Source organism: Rhinolophus sinicus, linkage group LG06 (assembly GCF_036562045.2).
Source record: "Rhinolophus sinicus isolate RSC01 linkage group LG06, ASM3656204v1, whole genome shotgun sequence".
In the NCBI taxonomy this organism is placed as follows: domain Eukaryota; kingdom Metazoa; phylum Chordata; class Mammalia; order Chiroptera; family Rhinolophidae; genus Rhinolophus; species Rhinolophus sinicus.
Genome location: NC_133756.1, coordinates 51,859,095 through 51,874,806, shown reverse-complemented (window position 1 = coordinate 51,874,806; position 15,712 = coordinate 51,859,095). Strand labels below are relative to the sequence as shown.

Here is a 15,712-nt window from a genome sequence, read left to right as displayed (position 1 = left end):
GATATGGTGAGGCCAAAAAGGAACACTCACAGAGCCATATATAGGGGAGTAATACCACTATAGTCTTGCTGGCGGCTGGGTTGGAGACACAGGAAGCAGGAGCCACACGATCTGCAACCTGCCATCTGCTTCTCTGCCAACCAACCAACCCCACTTGCTAGCTGCAATCTGCCCTGCTAACTGCAATCCACGCTTGCCAGCTCAGCCACCATCTTCTTGCTAGCCCCCACTTTTCTGCTAGTATAGCCACAGCAGTTATATTAGTGGCCAATGGCTCACTGGTTACAGCTGACGGCCAACTAGCCACAGCTGATGGCCATCCAATCACAGTTGATGGCCATTTACTACCTGAGTGAGCACCTTTCCACGTGAAGGCGAGAGCCTGGAAACTGCACTCCTGGCTCTGTCCCCACAGTAGTTCTTGAGAATATCTGCATTGGGATAGATCTCCAGTTTCCCACAATGGTAACCAGCTCAACAATTCACCCTTTTTTTTTTTTTTTTTTAAGATTTTATTGGGGAAGGGGAACAGGACTTTATTGGGGAACAGTGTGTACTTTCAGGACTTTTCTCCAATGTCCTTTCAATCTTAGTTGTGGAGGGTTCTGTTCAGCTTCAAGTTGTTGTTCTTTCAGTCTTAGTTGTGGAGGGCGCAGCTCAGCTCCAGGTCCAGTTGCCGTTGCCAGTTGCAGGGGGCGCAGCCCACCATCCCTTGCGGGAGTCGAGGAATTGAACTGGCAACCTTGTGGTTGAGAGGACATGCTCCAACCAACTGAGTCATCTGGGAGCTCAGTGGCAGCTCAGCTAAAGGTGCCATGTTCAATTTTAGTTGCAGGGGGCGCTGCCCACCATCCCTTGCGGGACTCAAGGAATTGAACTGGCAAACCTTCTGGTTGAGAGCCCACTGGCCCATGTGGGAATCGAACTGGCAGCCTTCGGATTTAGGAGCACGGAGCTCTAACCGCCTGAGCCACCAGGCCGGCCCCAACAATTCACCTTTGTGACTTTTTTATTTCATCTGTCTTACTCTCCCTTTTTCTCTTTTCTTTTCCTATGGCTTTCTGCCATCTCTTCCCAAATAAATTATATGCATCCAAATCTCTTCTGTTGGGAGTGAGAATGCAAATAAAAACACATTCTCTCCATAGGACCTTAAGAGCTACTGCTTCTCTCATAATTTCAATTAAACTTTAAAGAACCTACAATTAAAGCCAATATTTATGTTAGGAAACATATAGAGGCAAAATTATCATTACAAGCACATGATATATTTGTACATGCGGATTTTTACTTTATTAAAATCAAATTTCTATAAATTCTATATTCATATCAATAAAGCAGTTTTCGTAAGAAATTCACTCATTCATATATTACTGGATAAATTATGGTTTTGAGTTACCACATGATGGCAGTGCCTGCAAGCCTTTATATCTTAGGTTTGGCCTTGTGCTGCATCCATGGCAGCTGTGTTGTTTTTATTCTGTGTTTGGAGTGGACAGGCCATATCTAGAAAGTGCAGGCAGAAATACCCCTGAAAATTCCTCATAACCTTCATTAATGCCCAGTTCACTCAGGCTAGCTGAAGTCACCTTGACATGTACCCAAACATTGGGCTTCCTCGCTCACTCACAAAGGCCTGCAGGTGTCTCCTGGGCAGGTGTCTCCCCCTCTCTCCCAGAAATCAGCCTCTTCCTCATTACCACTGACTATATTCTATCACTACTGGTTTCTCTTTGGCCTACCTAGAAGCTACTGGCAGTGCTACGTTGTTGGGAGTTAGATAATTAGTTGTACAGACATGTGGACGCATGGCCCAGGCACCCAGGCAGGAACTCATTTGGATGATGCTCAGACAGATGGAGTAAATACATTCCTTTTCCATATCTCTGCTCTGGAACATTAAGAATTTTCATATCCCGTGTGATCCAAATGTCCCTAGGAGCAGACCTAGACTGATATTCTGGAACTGGACCATTGACCTGTAAGCCAATGATACTGGAGGTAATCACCCCATGATAACCTCTAGAAGGTAGCATATTGACCTAAATCAGGGGCAAGCAAACTTTGGCCCATAGGCCAAATCTGTCCCGTTGCCTACTTTTGTAAATAAAGTTTTATTGGAATACAGCCACACCTATTGTCTATGATGCTGTCACTGAATAATTGTGACAGAGACCCAATGGCCTACAAATCCTAAAATGTTTATTATCTGGCCCCTTCTGAAAAAGTGTCCATTGGTAAGGAGGATGGAGAGGTAAGTGGAGAAGAAGACGAGGAAGGAGAATTCTGTTCATCCTCACTAGCGCAGGTGCATCTCCCTATGGCACCTTTCATTTTCCTATTATACTCTTGCTCCTTTCTTTCCTCACAAACAAACATGCACATCCAATCACTTTCTCATCTGACTGAATCGATTCCTTTGGAACTGGGCCAATTGGTTAAATTTCTACAGAAAGAAGGGTGCTTACGTTAGGAGAGGGTCCATGTGCTGGGGAAGTATAAGAATAAACGCTGAGCCAAGTGTCAGTTTCTCTGGCTAAAGCAGTTAATGGTTGTTCATCTCTATTTTACTGATCTTTAATTTCTAATGATTTTATTTTAAAAGGTACTTGTTTAATTAAATATGTATTAGGGAACATATCTAAACTGTTAAAAGCTCTTCACTAACAGAAGTCCCCAGGAATCCCAAAAGAGAACACGGCTTTAAATGCACTTGGTTTATATAGCTTTGTCATGGATTTTCTGGTTTTCTTGTGTACCAAGGAATCTTAAGCCAATGGGCAGAGAGGTATTGAGAAGAGAGATAGTGAAGGCCTTTCAAGATGGAAAGGACATAAAACAGTTGGTGGAGTAGTTTACTATGGTGTGACTGTTGAGTAATTGGGTTTTTCTAACCTCCTCTCACCCTGCACCAAACTCCCGTGCTCATGCTCTTCTCAGCTGGCTCAGCATGCTGCTTTTATTTTCAATTTCAGTTTTATCACACCAATTAACTGGAAGCCCAGCTTCCTTAGTCTCTTTCTTAGCGCTTGTAAGGGAGGGACAGAAAAGTGAAAGAGCAAGTGAGTCTGTGCTGAGAGGCAGCTGAAACTCTTCTTGGACTCACATGCTACAGAGCAGGTATGTCCATCTTCCTTCCCATGTTCACTTCGTCTGGAACTCAAAACTTAATTTCTCATTCAGAGTGACAACGAAAGAATGGGCAGGAAAGGCAGGTGGCCTATTGTCTGGGTTGCAGGGGTCTGTGCCTAGTGTTAGTTTTGGGGAAGCTCAGCCTCTCTGCAAAGTGACACCAAGTGCACAGTGTCCCCTGGATGCTCTGCTCTCCTAACATCAACTCAGGGCAGCATGGCAGCAGCAAGTAGAGTGGAAAGAGCCCCTGTGGGGGCCTGTCTGCCTTGCTCTGTCAGGCTCTGGGGCAGGCATTGGAATGCGTAGAGCAGGACACACTCCCTCAAGAAACTCACAAGCCATTATAATGCAAAGAGATCGTTTCTTTTTAATCTTTCTATTAGTCATACTTACGGAAGCTTTGGAGTGAGAGCTCTGTAATTTCTATGTAGAAATAAATTTAGTCCCCACATCTCCAATCTTTATTTGTTAAAAGTAACTATCTAGTCAAGACTCTCTCTCCCTGCTCCCCCTACACTCTCAGATTCTCCCTCTCTCTCTTTTTGTTTTTCATTAAGAACATTGGAGTCATTTGTAGCATTTGTTAAACGTGTCAGATCTGCGTTTAACATTCTCTTCTCCCCTGGCCATTTGAAATCCATGTGAAGTAGAACAAAGCCCTGAAGAGGTAGAACAAAGCTCCCAAACAGGTTAGAACCTTGCAAACAAGGTCTTCCTGTTCCCTCTGGATCAGAGAAAGAACTTGGCAACTGGCTTGCCACCTCCTGTAGACAGACTGTACCACACGGAGCGGGTGTGGGGGAAGGACTAACATAAATACCACAGAATCTCCTACCATTTTGAATGTGGCTTTTTCTAGATTGTGTGTTTGCTTAGTTGCTTTAGGCCTTTGACTATTTTGCAAAACTAATATAAAGTTATTTTAGCCAATTTGGGCCTTATTTTTTGATGTCTCCAGGAAGAAGAAGGGCTTAAGTCTTCCTAGTCTGCCATTTTGCTTGATTGTCTAGGTTTTAACCCTGGCTCTGTAACTTATTCACTCAGCCTTTGTGAAACTCATTTGTCTTGTTGCAAAGTGCATATCAAATTTCTAATTTGCAGATCCTTATAAGTATCAATGAGGCCAAGTATGTATAACAGGGCTCGGTATATTATAGAGCCTCAGTATATGATAATTGAATTTTATTATACTATGGAAGCAAAACTTTGGAGAGTGATAATATCCTATGTTTCATCACTAGCATCATCAGAGATTTGGTGGGATAATAGAGCAAGTCCTCTACAGTCTGCTAATTCAAGGTTACCTTTGTTTCCTTAGAAAGGACAGAAGTTTCACTCAGTCCTAAATTGTTGGGTGCTTTGGATAACTCTGAGCCAGAGAATAAATTTGCAATCTTATTTCTAGTAGGAGGCTCTTCTAGGTTGGCAGGCTGCCATGGCATCTGGACACAACATGATGGCCCCCATTTGTCTGGTGGAAAACAACAATGAGCAGCTGTCAGTGAACCAGAAAGCTCTACAGATTCTTGACAAGATTTCTCAGCCAGTGGTGGTCGTGGCCATTGTAGGACTATATCGTACAGGCAAATCCTACTTGATGAACTGTCTTGCAGGACAGAAAGATGGTGAGTGCTGTCTCAGGCAGGGGCAATCTTTGACTCTAGCTATATCATAGCTTCTTAGTTTTCTTCCCTGGTCACATGAAGAGAGAACTAAACTCCTCTCAATCATCCAACATTTTAATTCTAATTCTTGCCAATAAATTACTACTTTACTATAATCTGTTACCATATTTCTTGTTTTATTCCTGGTAAGGAAATTCTCTCTTAGCAATGCTCAGATTCCTACCTTATTTTACCTGTGCAAACACTGGGATCTTGCAATTGTGTTTCTCTCTCTCTCTCTCTCTCTCTCTCTCTCTCTCTCTCTCGCTTTCTCTCTCTCTCTTCCTCTCAACATATTTTGTTTTCTCTACGGAATATTCCCATCAACATACAAAGATCTTTGAATATCTGTTATCTTAAATCCTTTGTGAGTTCACATTCCATTGTGGCTACTAACCCCACCCTCTTTGTATCACTTTGCTTGGCAAAAAGTCACATTATCACAATTTCCTTTCCCACTTTTCCCTTTGCATGTCTCTCTTTAACACACTTCGTTCTGGCTTTGAGCTTCACCATTCTTTCAAAAGGTTCTTGTTATGGTTATCAGTAACCCCTATTTTGTCTAGTTCATGGATGCCTCTTTGTCTCCATCTTGAGCTCTAGCCTGGTATCATTCTCACAGCTAACATCCCCTCCTCCTTGAAATAGATGACACACAAAGTAGGACATTTTTATGCAATAGAGAAAGCAGCATCTTGTATGTTGGGGTACTGTAATTCTAATGGGTCTGACATTGTAACCTATTGGCTGCTTCGATTATCTGCTCTCACTCTATGTTGTGTCTCTCCTTTCTTTATAGGCTTCCCTCTGGGCTCCACAGTGCAGTCTGAAACCAAGGGCATCTGGATGTGGTGTGTGCCTCACCCTTCTAAGCCTAACCACACCCTAGTCCTTCTGGACACCGAGGGCCTGGGTGATGTGGAAAAGGTAAGGCAGGGAGTCACAGAGAGTCCTTTGTAACCTGGATTTTCTCCTTATTTCTGCATGGTATTTGGTAATTTAAGCCCTGTGATCTATTTGTGGAATCTAGAAATTCAACTGTAGTAAATGAGGCAAACTTTAGTTTGTTTGAACATCGCTTCTAGGTGAGGCATCATGGTATATTAAGTCAAATTTTCTATTATTTCTTGGCACGAGGTAAATGATTTGATTCAATTTAGTAAATGATTATTGAACACCTGATTCCAAGGTCTCTGGGATTGGCACTGTAAATATTAGTGAACAAAGTTAAGGTCCTCCCCTTGGTGAGTCTGCAGTCCTATGGTGAAGTTCACCAAGCGCCCAAAGAGCGTTCTGGAAGGTTTTGACACACGTCTGAATGTGCTGGTTCTATAAAAGCATTTGTTGGTTATACAACAAACATTTTAATGTGCATTTCTTCAATAGTTTAGCTTTATACGAATTGGTGAAATGAATGATATTTCCTTTTTTGGATTACTTTGAGACTTATTTGAAAATAGTATCTAAATTTCTATATCTGTCTATTTCTACTCAAAGAGGAGTTATAAATTCTATGTTTATTTTTAAAATCATATATTAAACAATGATATAGTCTTGATATTTAAATTGTTTGTTGTTTGTCATAAATGCCATTTCTCCTTATCTTAATTGATTACTTTAAAAAAAATTGTGGTTGGGGAAATAAATAAGTAAGTAGGCTATTTTCCCTCCAAACTCTTGTATGTTCTCTTCCAGATATAAATCTTTTTGCTCTAGGGCACAACTTTCAACACCGTTTGTAACAGAAATAATTTCTGGATTATGTCATTATTTAGGTGCTATTATAAGTTATACAAACAAATTAGCCTGGCCTTTACAGTCCTTTGTCCACCTGCATGAGGCTTAACTTCTGCATGTTACTTCTGGTTCAGTCAAATCAAATAATTCAAAGACCTGTGCTTTCAGCCATATGTAATTTTGCTTCTGTGAGTCTTTCTACCTGTGAGATCACCTTCATTTCTTCAAGTCCACATTCTACCAATTCTTTAATGCTCAGTTCAATACATAAAGGAAAACTTCGTGTCAGGTACTCTTTTCCAACTTTCAGAATTCTGTTCTTCCTTGATGGACTTCTAAACTTTAATTTAATATTGTAACTATAGGTTCCACTGTTTATAAACATACTAAGATGTAAGCTCCTTATGGATGTTGTCATCTTTGTTGCACTTATTCTTAGGAATATTTGTCGTTGCTTTGAAATATCATGAAAGTAGTCATTGTCATTTTAGACTTTGCTTTTGAAATTTAAGAACAGTGGGAAACACTCAGTAGCTTCCCATAAACATTTGTTGAATTTAACTAGATGTAATTTGAATACCCAGATATGCCCACAATGGTATATTTTACATTGCCTATGACCAATCAATATGTGTAGCTGAGTATGTGTTAACACCCACCATTGAATACCTAATTGCATTCCAGGTACCATACTAGCTATTCTATATATGTTATTTTATTTCATCCAACTGAATTAAAAGAAAGCTCTGTGAAGATTACAATTTCTTCGTATATGAAAAAACGCAGTCACAAGAAATGTCTTTTTAATTGTCAAAGCTGATATCTGTATTTAGGTCTGTCTTCAAACTTATTTCTTTGCATGGTAAATATTTGAGCTGAAATAATAAATGGAAGACTAATAGACTCACTGTCTGAATGAATTTCTGCAAGGTAAACTCCTAAACGTCTTACTCGAATGTTGTTTCTAGGGCAACCCCAAGAATGACTCCTGGATCTTCGCACTGGCCGTGCTTCTGAGCAGCAGCTTTGTCTACAACAGCATGAGCACCATCAACCACCAGGCGCTGGAGCAGCTGCAGTATCCTTCCAGGAACTGAACCCCTGGGTCGTTGAGTCTATAGGGTTGGAGATCGACGCAGGTTCTCCTTCTGTCACTTAGTTGCCTTTGCTGAAGCAGAAGAACCTGGGGCAAAAGGGAGTGTTTATAATAACTTTTCGTTAGAGAAATGTGGGATTTGTGGGGAGGAAGTTCCTCTTCCTTAGCCAAATTGTAGATATGTGACAGAACTGACAGAACTCATCAGGGCAAAGTCCTCCCCTTCCCCGGAAGAAGTAGAAGATTCCTCAGAGTTTGTGAGTTTCTTTCCAGACTTTATCTGGTCTGTCCGGGATTTCACCCTGGAGCTGAAGTTAAACGGTTGCCCTATCACAGAAGATGAGTACCTGGAGAATGCCTTGAAGCTGATTCCAGGTATCAGAGCGCGGCCTGGGCAGTGGATGGTCCAATAGGGGGTGGGAGGTACCAAACATTGTCCATCATCTCTGGGGTTGCTTGTATTTGAGATTAGATTGAAGTCTGTAGAAATAGTGACTGGAAGGTGGGTTGAAAAGCTCTAGGGACTGGAGTTCAGGTAAGAAAAGCAGAGCCTAATGTAGAGTATAACTATTCAAAACCATTTGTTCTTCACACAATTTAGCATCCAATTGTAACTTAGAATACAGTGGGTGTTAAAAACCTTCTAAAGACCAGACACTTGTGTTCCCTATTTTGGCTTCTGCTTTGCTGTGTTGAGGAAAACAACTGACCAGATACTTATCAGGCATGAAATTGCAATAAAAAGCCTATTTAATAAAAACAAAACATTTTGCATACAAATAGATATTATTCTTTAGAAATAGGGATATAATGTTCTATTGACTCGATAGATACTGTGTTTCCCTGAAAATAAGACTGGGTCTTATATTAATTTTTGCTCCACTGGGGCTTATTTTCAGGGGATGTCTTATTTTTTTCATGTACAACAGTCTACATTTATTCAAATACAGTCATGTCATCTTCGGAACTTGGTTATAACGTACTAAATGTGTCCGTCTGGCTAAGATCTTAACTGGGGTTTATTTTTGGGATAACACCGTACATCATCTACAAAGATGACTGTATGTTTGTTGTTTTTTTAAAGATTTTATTGGAGAAGGGGAACAGTGTGTTTTTCCCAGGAGCCATCAGCTCCAAGTCAAGTTGTTGTCCTTCAATCTTAGTTGTGGAGGGCGCTGCTCAGCTCCAAGTTAGTCACCATTTTCAATCTAGTTTCAGGGGGGCACAGCTCACCGGCCCATCTGGGAATCGAACTGGCAACCCTATTGCTCAGAGCTCGCACTCTAACCAACTGAGCCATCTGGCCTCCCATGACTTTATGGCTTTAAATGAACCTCAAGAAATATATGTCTTTTCAATCTATGCTTTTACAATATTTCTAATAATTATGAGAATATTTCATTTTATTTTCTATGTCATAGCTTTCTATTAATTTTCCCATGCTATAATTTCAAAATAATAAATTATTTTAATGGGTTATATTTATGTGGGTGAGTATCTAATGACCGTGAGAGAAATATCAAATCCATTTTATTTATTCCTGTCCTCATGTTTCTATTTATGCTTTCTCAAAAACAATTAATGAGAAATTGGCTAGGCAGAAGAGAAATGCTATCAAATTAAATACAGTTCTTTAAAGAATATAGATATTAGAAGTGACATCTTAAAATTACATTTTAGTTTTATTTAGTCTTCAGAGGTTTTTGCTAAAAACAAAAGCTGTTGCATACACAAGATTTTTTAGCATCCAAACAGTTTTCCGTAAATAATCAGGATGTCATTCCTAATATTGCTCCATTATCCCTTGTTTGTGGCTCTTCCTTTTGTCCCTCAACTCAGTTTCTACGTGGAATCAAGTAGCTCAAACTTTTACATTTGAACTCCTTTTCTGTTAGTTATTCAGTAAGCCATATAGACAGTTTAGGCCTGGGAATAACGGCAATAAGCTTCTTATTGCCATATTAGATCTCTCCTCAAATTTCTACCCAGAGTTGTATCATTGGTGAGTTTGATGTTTTAAGAAGCATTGGATCTCTATACTAAGGGAGTTATAAATAGAACTTCTATTTATAGATGGCAAAGATACACTAGATGGCAGAAATACGAAAATCTCTGTCATTAAAGTCTTTGCATTCCTTGCCCTCAGACTGTTCCTACTGTAATCATCTTTTTTTTTTTTTTTCTTTAGGCAGAAATCCCAAAGTCCAAATGTCCAATCTTCCCAGAGAGGCCATCCGGCATTTCTTCCCAAAACGGAAGTGTTTTGTCTTTGATCGGCCAACAAATGACAAAGAACTCCTAGCCAATATTGAGAATGTGACAGAAACACAGCTGGAACCTGAATTCCAGGAACAAGCGAAGAATTTCTGTTCTTATATCTTCAGCCAGGCGAGAACCAAGACCCTCAGAGAGGGAATCACGGTCACTGGGAAACGTGAGTCTCCTCTTCACATTTCTGTGAGGCCTAACACATATTGAATAAATTATGCGATGTGTTTTTTCAAGCATTTTAGTTTGATTCTATATAGAATTATGGGTCTACTAATATTAAATACCCGATGAAGAAATATTTGTATTTTATAATTACCACACTTTTTTGGATTTACTAATTCCTGTCCAAAATTGCAAACTTTATCTAATATCTGTGGCTTCCACCTATGTGATAAAATGCTCTACTGATAATGAATTCTCTAAGTAGGTATAAAAATATATACACTATTTTCTCAAGGGAAGTCCTGTACAATAAGTGTAATTTGTAAGGAGAATACAAAAGATATTTGGGGAATTTAGAACAGTCCATTAACAAATATTAGCCCATGAATCCCTGAAACTATATATCTCATTAACCCTGCCTATCTATCTGTCTACCTATGTAAACAATTTTGCTTTTAATTTTTTAATGGGAAATTATGTTTTCTAAATACCCTTCAGTGTGATAGATGAAGGTCAATACTTAATTTTTTTTAGCCCTGTGGTCTGAAGAACCATAAAATTTAAGAGTCAGTAGAAAACTGAAGGTGATGCTAGAAGAAGGGAGGGTGCGTGTGTGTGTGTGTGTGTGTGTGTGTGTGTGTGTGTGTGTGAGAGAGAGAGAGAGAGAGACAGAGAGACAGAGAGACAGAGAGACAGAGAGAGAGAAAGAGAAAGATTCAGAAATGTAATCTTAGAATCTTGGATCCTCTTGAGTGATAACTTTAAATTCATCCTCTAAATTTCCTGGCTTATTCAGGGCTGGGAACTCTGGTGGTGACCTATGTGGATGCCATCAATAGTGGAGCAGTACCTTGTTTGGAAAATGCAGTGACAACTCTGGCCCAGCTTGAGAACTCAGCGGCTGTGCAGAAGGCAGCCGCCCACTACAGTGAGCAGATGGCCAAGCGAGTGAGTTTCCCCACAGACACACTCCAGGAGCTGCTGGACCTGCACGCAGCCTATGAGAGGGAAGCCATTAAAATCTTCATGAAGCACTCCTTCAAGGATGAAAACCAGGAGTTCCAGAAGAGGCTTGTGGTACTTTGTCTTAGTATTTATTGACCTTTTGTGACTCTTCCTCTTAAACAATGAAGCCTAGAAATGCTGATATTGACCCCCATTGTTCCTCTCTTACTCATGGATCAAGTAGTTAGGAACCAAATTTCTCTTAACAGACTCTAATTCCAGGGTATTTTCAACCTCTATTGCTTCTTGTTGCATCATTGAAAACAGAAACATTGAATGCTGCAGCTGCAACAAACCATTGAGATTTGGTAATGCAACTCCAGTATTTTTGATGAAGAACCTGAAAGGCAGGGAGGTTAAAAAGATTTCCCCTGAATTGCAGAGATTTTTTAGGGTTATGAGTAAATCAAGTCTCATGATTCCTGTTTTATTCCCTGTTCCCTCTCCAACAGAATGCTTTTCTCATGAAGACCACAGTTAAACTTCTTTCTATCATATTCTTTGAAATTTTATTTCCTCTGTTCCTTTCTTCTGATGACATCCCTTTATTTTCCCTTGCAGGAAATCCTAAAGAATAAGAAGAAGAGTTTCTTGCTGCAGAATGAAGAGGCATCTGCTAAATACTGCCAGGCTAAACTTGATCAACTCTCAACGGCCCTAATGGAAAGGATTTTAGCAGGAACATTCTCTGTTTCTGGCGGTCACAAGCTTTACCTGGAAACAAAGGAAAGGATTGAACGGGACTATTGGCAAGTGCCCAGGAAAGGAGTGAAGGTGAGGAAGAAGGGGAGCATGGGAATCTAGACATTAAAGTCGAGAGGGGGTGGTCCTTCTGAAAATCTGAGAGGACAGCACCAGCTGTGGATAATAAGAAAGTATGGGGATATCATGACAGCTTTAGTTTTTAAGGTCCACTATTTGCTCTGTCTTCCTAAATAGAGTAGAAATAATTAAAAATGAGTATGGGTTTCTGAAATCCACAAGAAGCAGAACAGAAAAAATCGTTTCTTCATGTAACAACATGACATTCAGTGTGCCAATGCAGATGATTTACTAGTTAAAGTCCGTCTTTCCATTCAAAGCTGATAAAACGTGAAAAAGAGTTCAAACATGTAGAAAATTGTATACAGAGTTATAATACTTATGAATCTGTGAAAACGGGTTATATAGGTGGTGGTAACACATTACAATAATAATATAATAATAATAACAAAAAGTAATAATAGTAATGCAACTAATATATATCGAACTGTTATTGTTATAGGCATAACATTAAGCTCTTTCCCTAGACTTTTAAATTTGAAACCTAAAATAGCATTAAGAAGCATCTACACTTATTGTCAACATTTTCCACATTAACCGAGAGGCAGAGATGGGTTAAAACAGCTTGCCTAAAGTCATAGCCAGCAAGTGGCAGAGGAGAACAGTAGCACTAGAGAGAACATTTTACATTGGGAAGGCAAATATTAAAAAACACCCGAGACTGTGGGTTTGTAGAATGGAACAGGGTTCTCACTGGCTGGAACCTGGAGTGGGTAGAAGGAAGTGGCACTGGGAGAGAGACAGGAGAGAGGCAGGAAGCAAGGGATATGGACAATCCGTGGTGACTCTACAGAGCTTGCACACACTTTGTTTGGAGCCACTGTAGAGTTTTAAGCATGAAGGAAAAACTGCGTGGACATTCTAGTTTTTGCACAGCGTTCTCTGCACTGGAGATGGAAGTTCTTTGTTCTTTCTTGTTTCCTCAGGCGAATGAGGTATTTCAGAGGTTCCTGCAGTCACAGGCAGCCATAGAGAAATCCATCCTGCAGTCAGACAAAGCGCTCACTGATGGGGAGAAGGCCATAGCAGGTAAAGGGCTAGTCTGGGCCCACAATGGGCAGGCAGGTTCCTGCAATGCCCTTCGGCAGGTGTGAGAGCAAAACCTTCCTGCAACAAGGAACTTCCTCTTCTGTGGAACAGAGTCTGCTAAATCTGAAAACCACAGGGGAGTTGTAGTTGTACCTCAGCCAGGCCAGGCCTTTCCCATCACATTCTGCACTGTGCTCACGCTGGTGTGGACACGGGGGGGACTCAGGGATTTCCCACCGGCCCTTCCAATTTGGTTTGGTCTCCTTCTCCTTCGGGAGGGTAAAGGTCCATCCTCACTTAATTTTCCTCCCTCTCTAAAACCTCCCTGGGGCAGAGGAGCGGGCCAGGAAGCAGGCAGCTGAGAAGGAACAGGAGCTGCTGCGGCAACAACTGCAGGAGCAGCAGCTGCAGATGGAGGCACAAGAGAGGAGTCTCCAGGAAAACATCGTCCAACTGAAGGAGAAGCTGGAGAGGGAAAGAGAAAACGCAATAAGAGAGCAGAATATGATGCTGGACCATAAACTGAAGGTAAATCCAGCTGCAGCCTCAGCTGTGCTCCATGGTCATTGTCCTGGTACCTCGGTGGGAGGGATGAAGGTTTCAGCAAGGCCATGGAGGGAAGTACCGTTGCCATTTACTGCTGTGATTTATTGAAGCCTGAATCCTTTGACCTCTTCTCCTTCTCTCCTCCTCTTCCTTCTCTTCCTCCTCCTTCCCCTCCTTTCTCCTTCTCCTTCTCAGCTTTGAATTCATAGACTTTGGAGGAAAGTATGGCTCCTGCAAGTCTTTGGAGAATATAAATAGGTTTGAGCTCTTATTTTGAGAGATTTTAAATTGATTAAACAGATATTCCAATCGTGTATTTCATATGAGCAGCAACTGGTTTGCTTTGTCAAGATCACTGTCAATTATTAGGAACCCTACTACCACCCAAAGACCTGAGGTACACCTACGCTGACAATAATTATCAGAAATGTCCAGACTTCAAATTACAGGGACGTGACAGCATTAACCTTGCTGCATTGTCTCCAAATGTGGATAGTTTATCCAAGTTATCATATGGCATAGGTAGAATGCTGATTGTCTATCTGGAATTATATGTTTATAACAGATTTCTAGAACAGCTTGTAAGTCCCAGTATTTCTAAAATTTGGTTGATTGTATTATCCCAGTGGGAGTGAGAATTAGCGCCCGCAGACCAGGCTACTTCTCAACTGGTGTATTTTGACTGGAACATATTACATTTGTCCTCATGTCAGGTTTAGTGTTCTTACAAAACCCTAATGGTTTGTGAATGTTAATAAGGCTGTAAACTCTGCTTCCTCTCAACATTCAGGTTCTAGGCATGACATATTCCTTTTCTAAAATTCTCCTTGCTTTTGTCAGAGAGAACAATTTTAGTCATAAAACAAGGACACCTTGGCCACGTTCTTAAATATAAAATATGATTCTTAGAAACTAGGTTATTTTTAAAGTTTTACTTCCCTACTCACTTTTACTTTTTTATTTTATTTTTTAGGTCCAAAGAGATCTACTTACTGAAGGATTTAGAAAAGAAGCTGAGAAGATGAATACAGAGATAAACCATTTGAAAAATATGGCTGCTCAAAATGATGATACTCCCTGGATAGCAAGAACTTTAGACAAATTTGCCAGGGAGTTCACTTCAATATTGTGTGTTCCTGCTAATCTTCTTGGTAAAGTTATGTCAGGCTTGACCTCACTACTTAAAAAGAAATAGTTCTCTTTTTAAAGAAATTATGTGGATACATGCTCTGTCCTATTTTTGGTGTGTATGCGTTTTGCTTTCATTCAGCCAAATTTTAAACATAAAAAGTGCCTATAGAGGATTTAATGCCTGGTCCACATTAGGTGCAATAAATACACATACATTTTGATATAGCACATTCACTTTTTGGAAATATGCATGTGAAAGATAACATACTTACAAGCAATCCATTAAGGCTTCACTTTAAATGACAAAATATTGGAAACTACTTAAATATTCATCCATATAAACTGGTAATATAAATTTAGCATGTACATGTACTGGAATACTATGTAGCCAGTAAATAAATTGAGAATGTAACTCTATTTTTACAAATATAGAACACATTTGAAAATATACCATAAAGTGAACACAAGGTGAGTATAATGTAAAAAATGTGATTATTTTGTGCAAACTTATGTATGTGCACATAGAATATATCTGGAAAGATTCTTGGAAACTAGTATCCTTGGTTACTTCAGGGGAGAACTCAGTGTCATCAGGGTGGAAGAGAAGCATGCTTTTCATTACGTACTCTATTTTTTTGAATATTTTAAATAAAACTTATATTGCCACTTCATAAATAACAAAAAATGTAAAGTATGACACCACCGCTACTACTAATAAAAAGAATGTGAAATTGGCTATTCAGTGATGAAATTGCTCGTTGCTTCTAGAAATGGCATCAGCCTGCACAATGAAGGGTCTGTGATTAAGATGAGTGTGAGAGAAGGCATAACATTTATATCCTAATCTTGTTTTTATTTTGGCCTTGGTTCTTAGTCTCTTACATTTGATTTAAAACTAAGATATAAACTTTCATGTTGCCCTTTGAAATCTCAGAAGAGTAGCCTCTAGTTCCTATCTTTGAATTATGCTTTTAAATTATTGGAAACAAATTACCCAGCTTAAGAATATGCACCGCGAGAGGGATCCCATCATCCTTAAAAGTGCAGTGGTGGCCTCTCCGCTGTAAGGAAGAGCAGAGGGACATGTGCCATTGCAGAACTGGGTGCCCTGGTGATG

At 40.0% G+C, this 15,712-nt stretch overlaps 1 protein-coding gene across 2 annotated transcripts; it reads left to right on the top strand.

The window, feature by feature from the left end:
- Positions 1-2,983: 2,983 nt before the first annotated feature.
- Positions 2,984-15,333, top strand: LOC109458608 (guanylate-binding protein 6). Of its 2 annotated transcripts, none has more exons than XM_074335103.1 (11): positions 2,984-3,120; positions 4,538-4,757; positions 5,596-5,723; positions 7,502-7,611; positions 7,808-8,004; positions 9,818-10,063; positions 10,859-11,139; positions 11,629-11,841; positions 12,816-12,918; positions 13,253-13,446; positions 14,438-15,333. In XM_074335103.1, the coding sequence occupies exons 2-11, from the start codon at positions 4,568-4,570 to the stop codon at positions 14,657-14,659; spliced, it is 1,884 nt and encodes a 627-aa protein (XP_074191204.1). In that variant the 5' UTR covers positions 2,984-3,120; positions 4,538-4,567; the 3' UTR covers positions 14,660-15,333. The 2 variants fall into 2 exon arrangements, with proteins under 2 accessions (XP_074191204.1, XP_074191205.1); XM_074335104.1 differs by having other exon boundaries at positions 2,994-3,120; positions 4,541-4,757.
- The last annotated feature ends 379 nt before the right edge of the window (positions 15,334-15,712 follow it).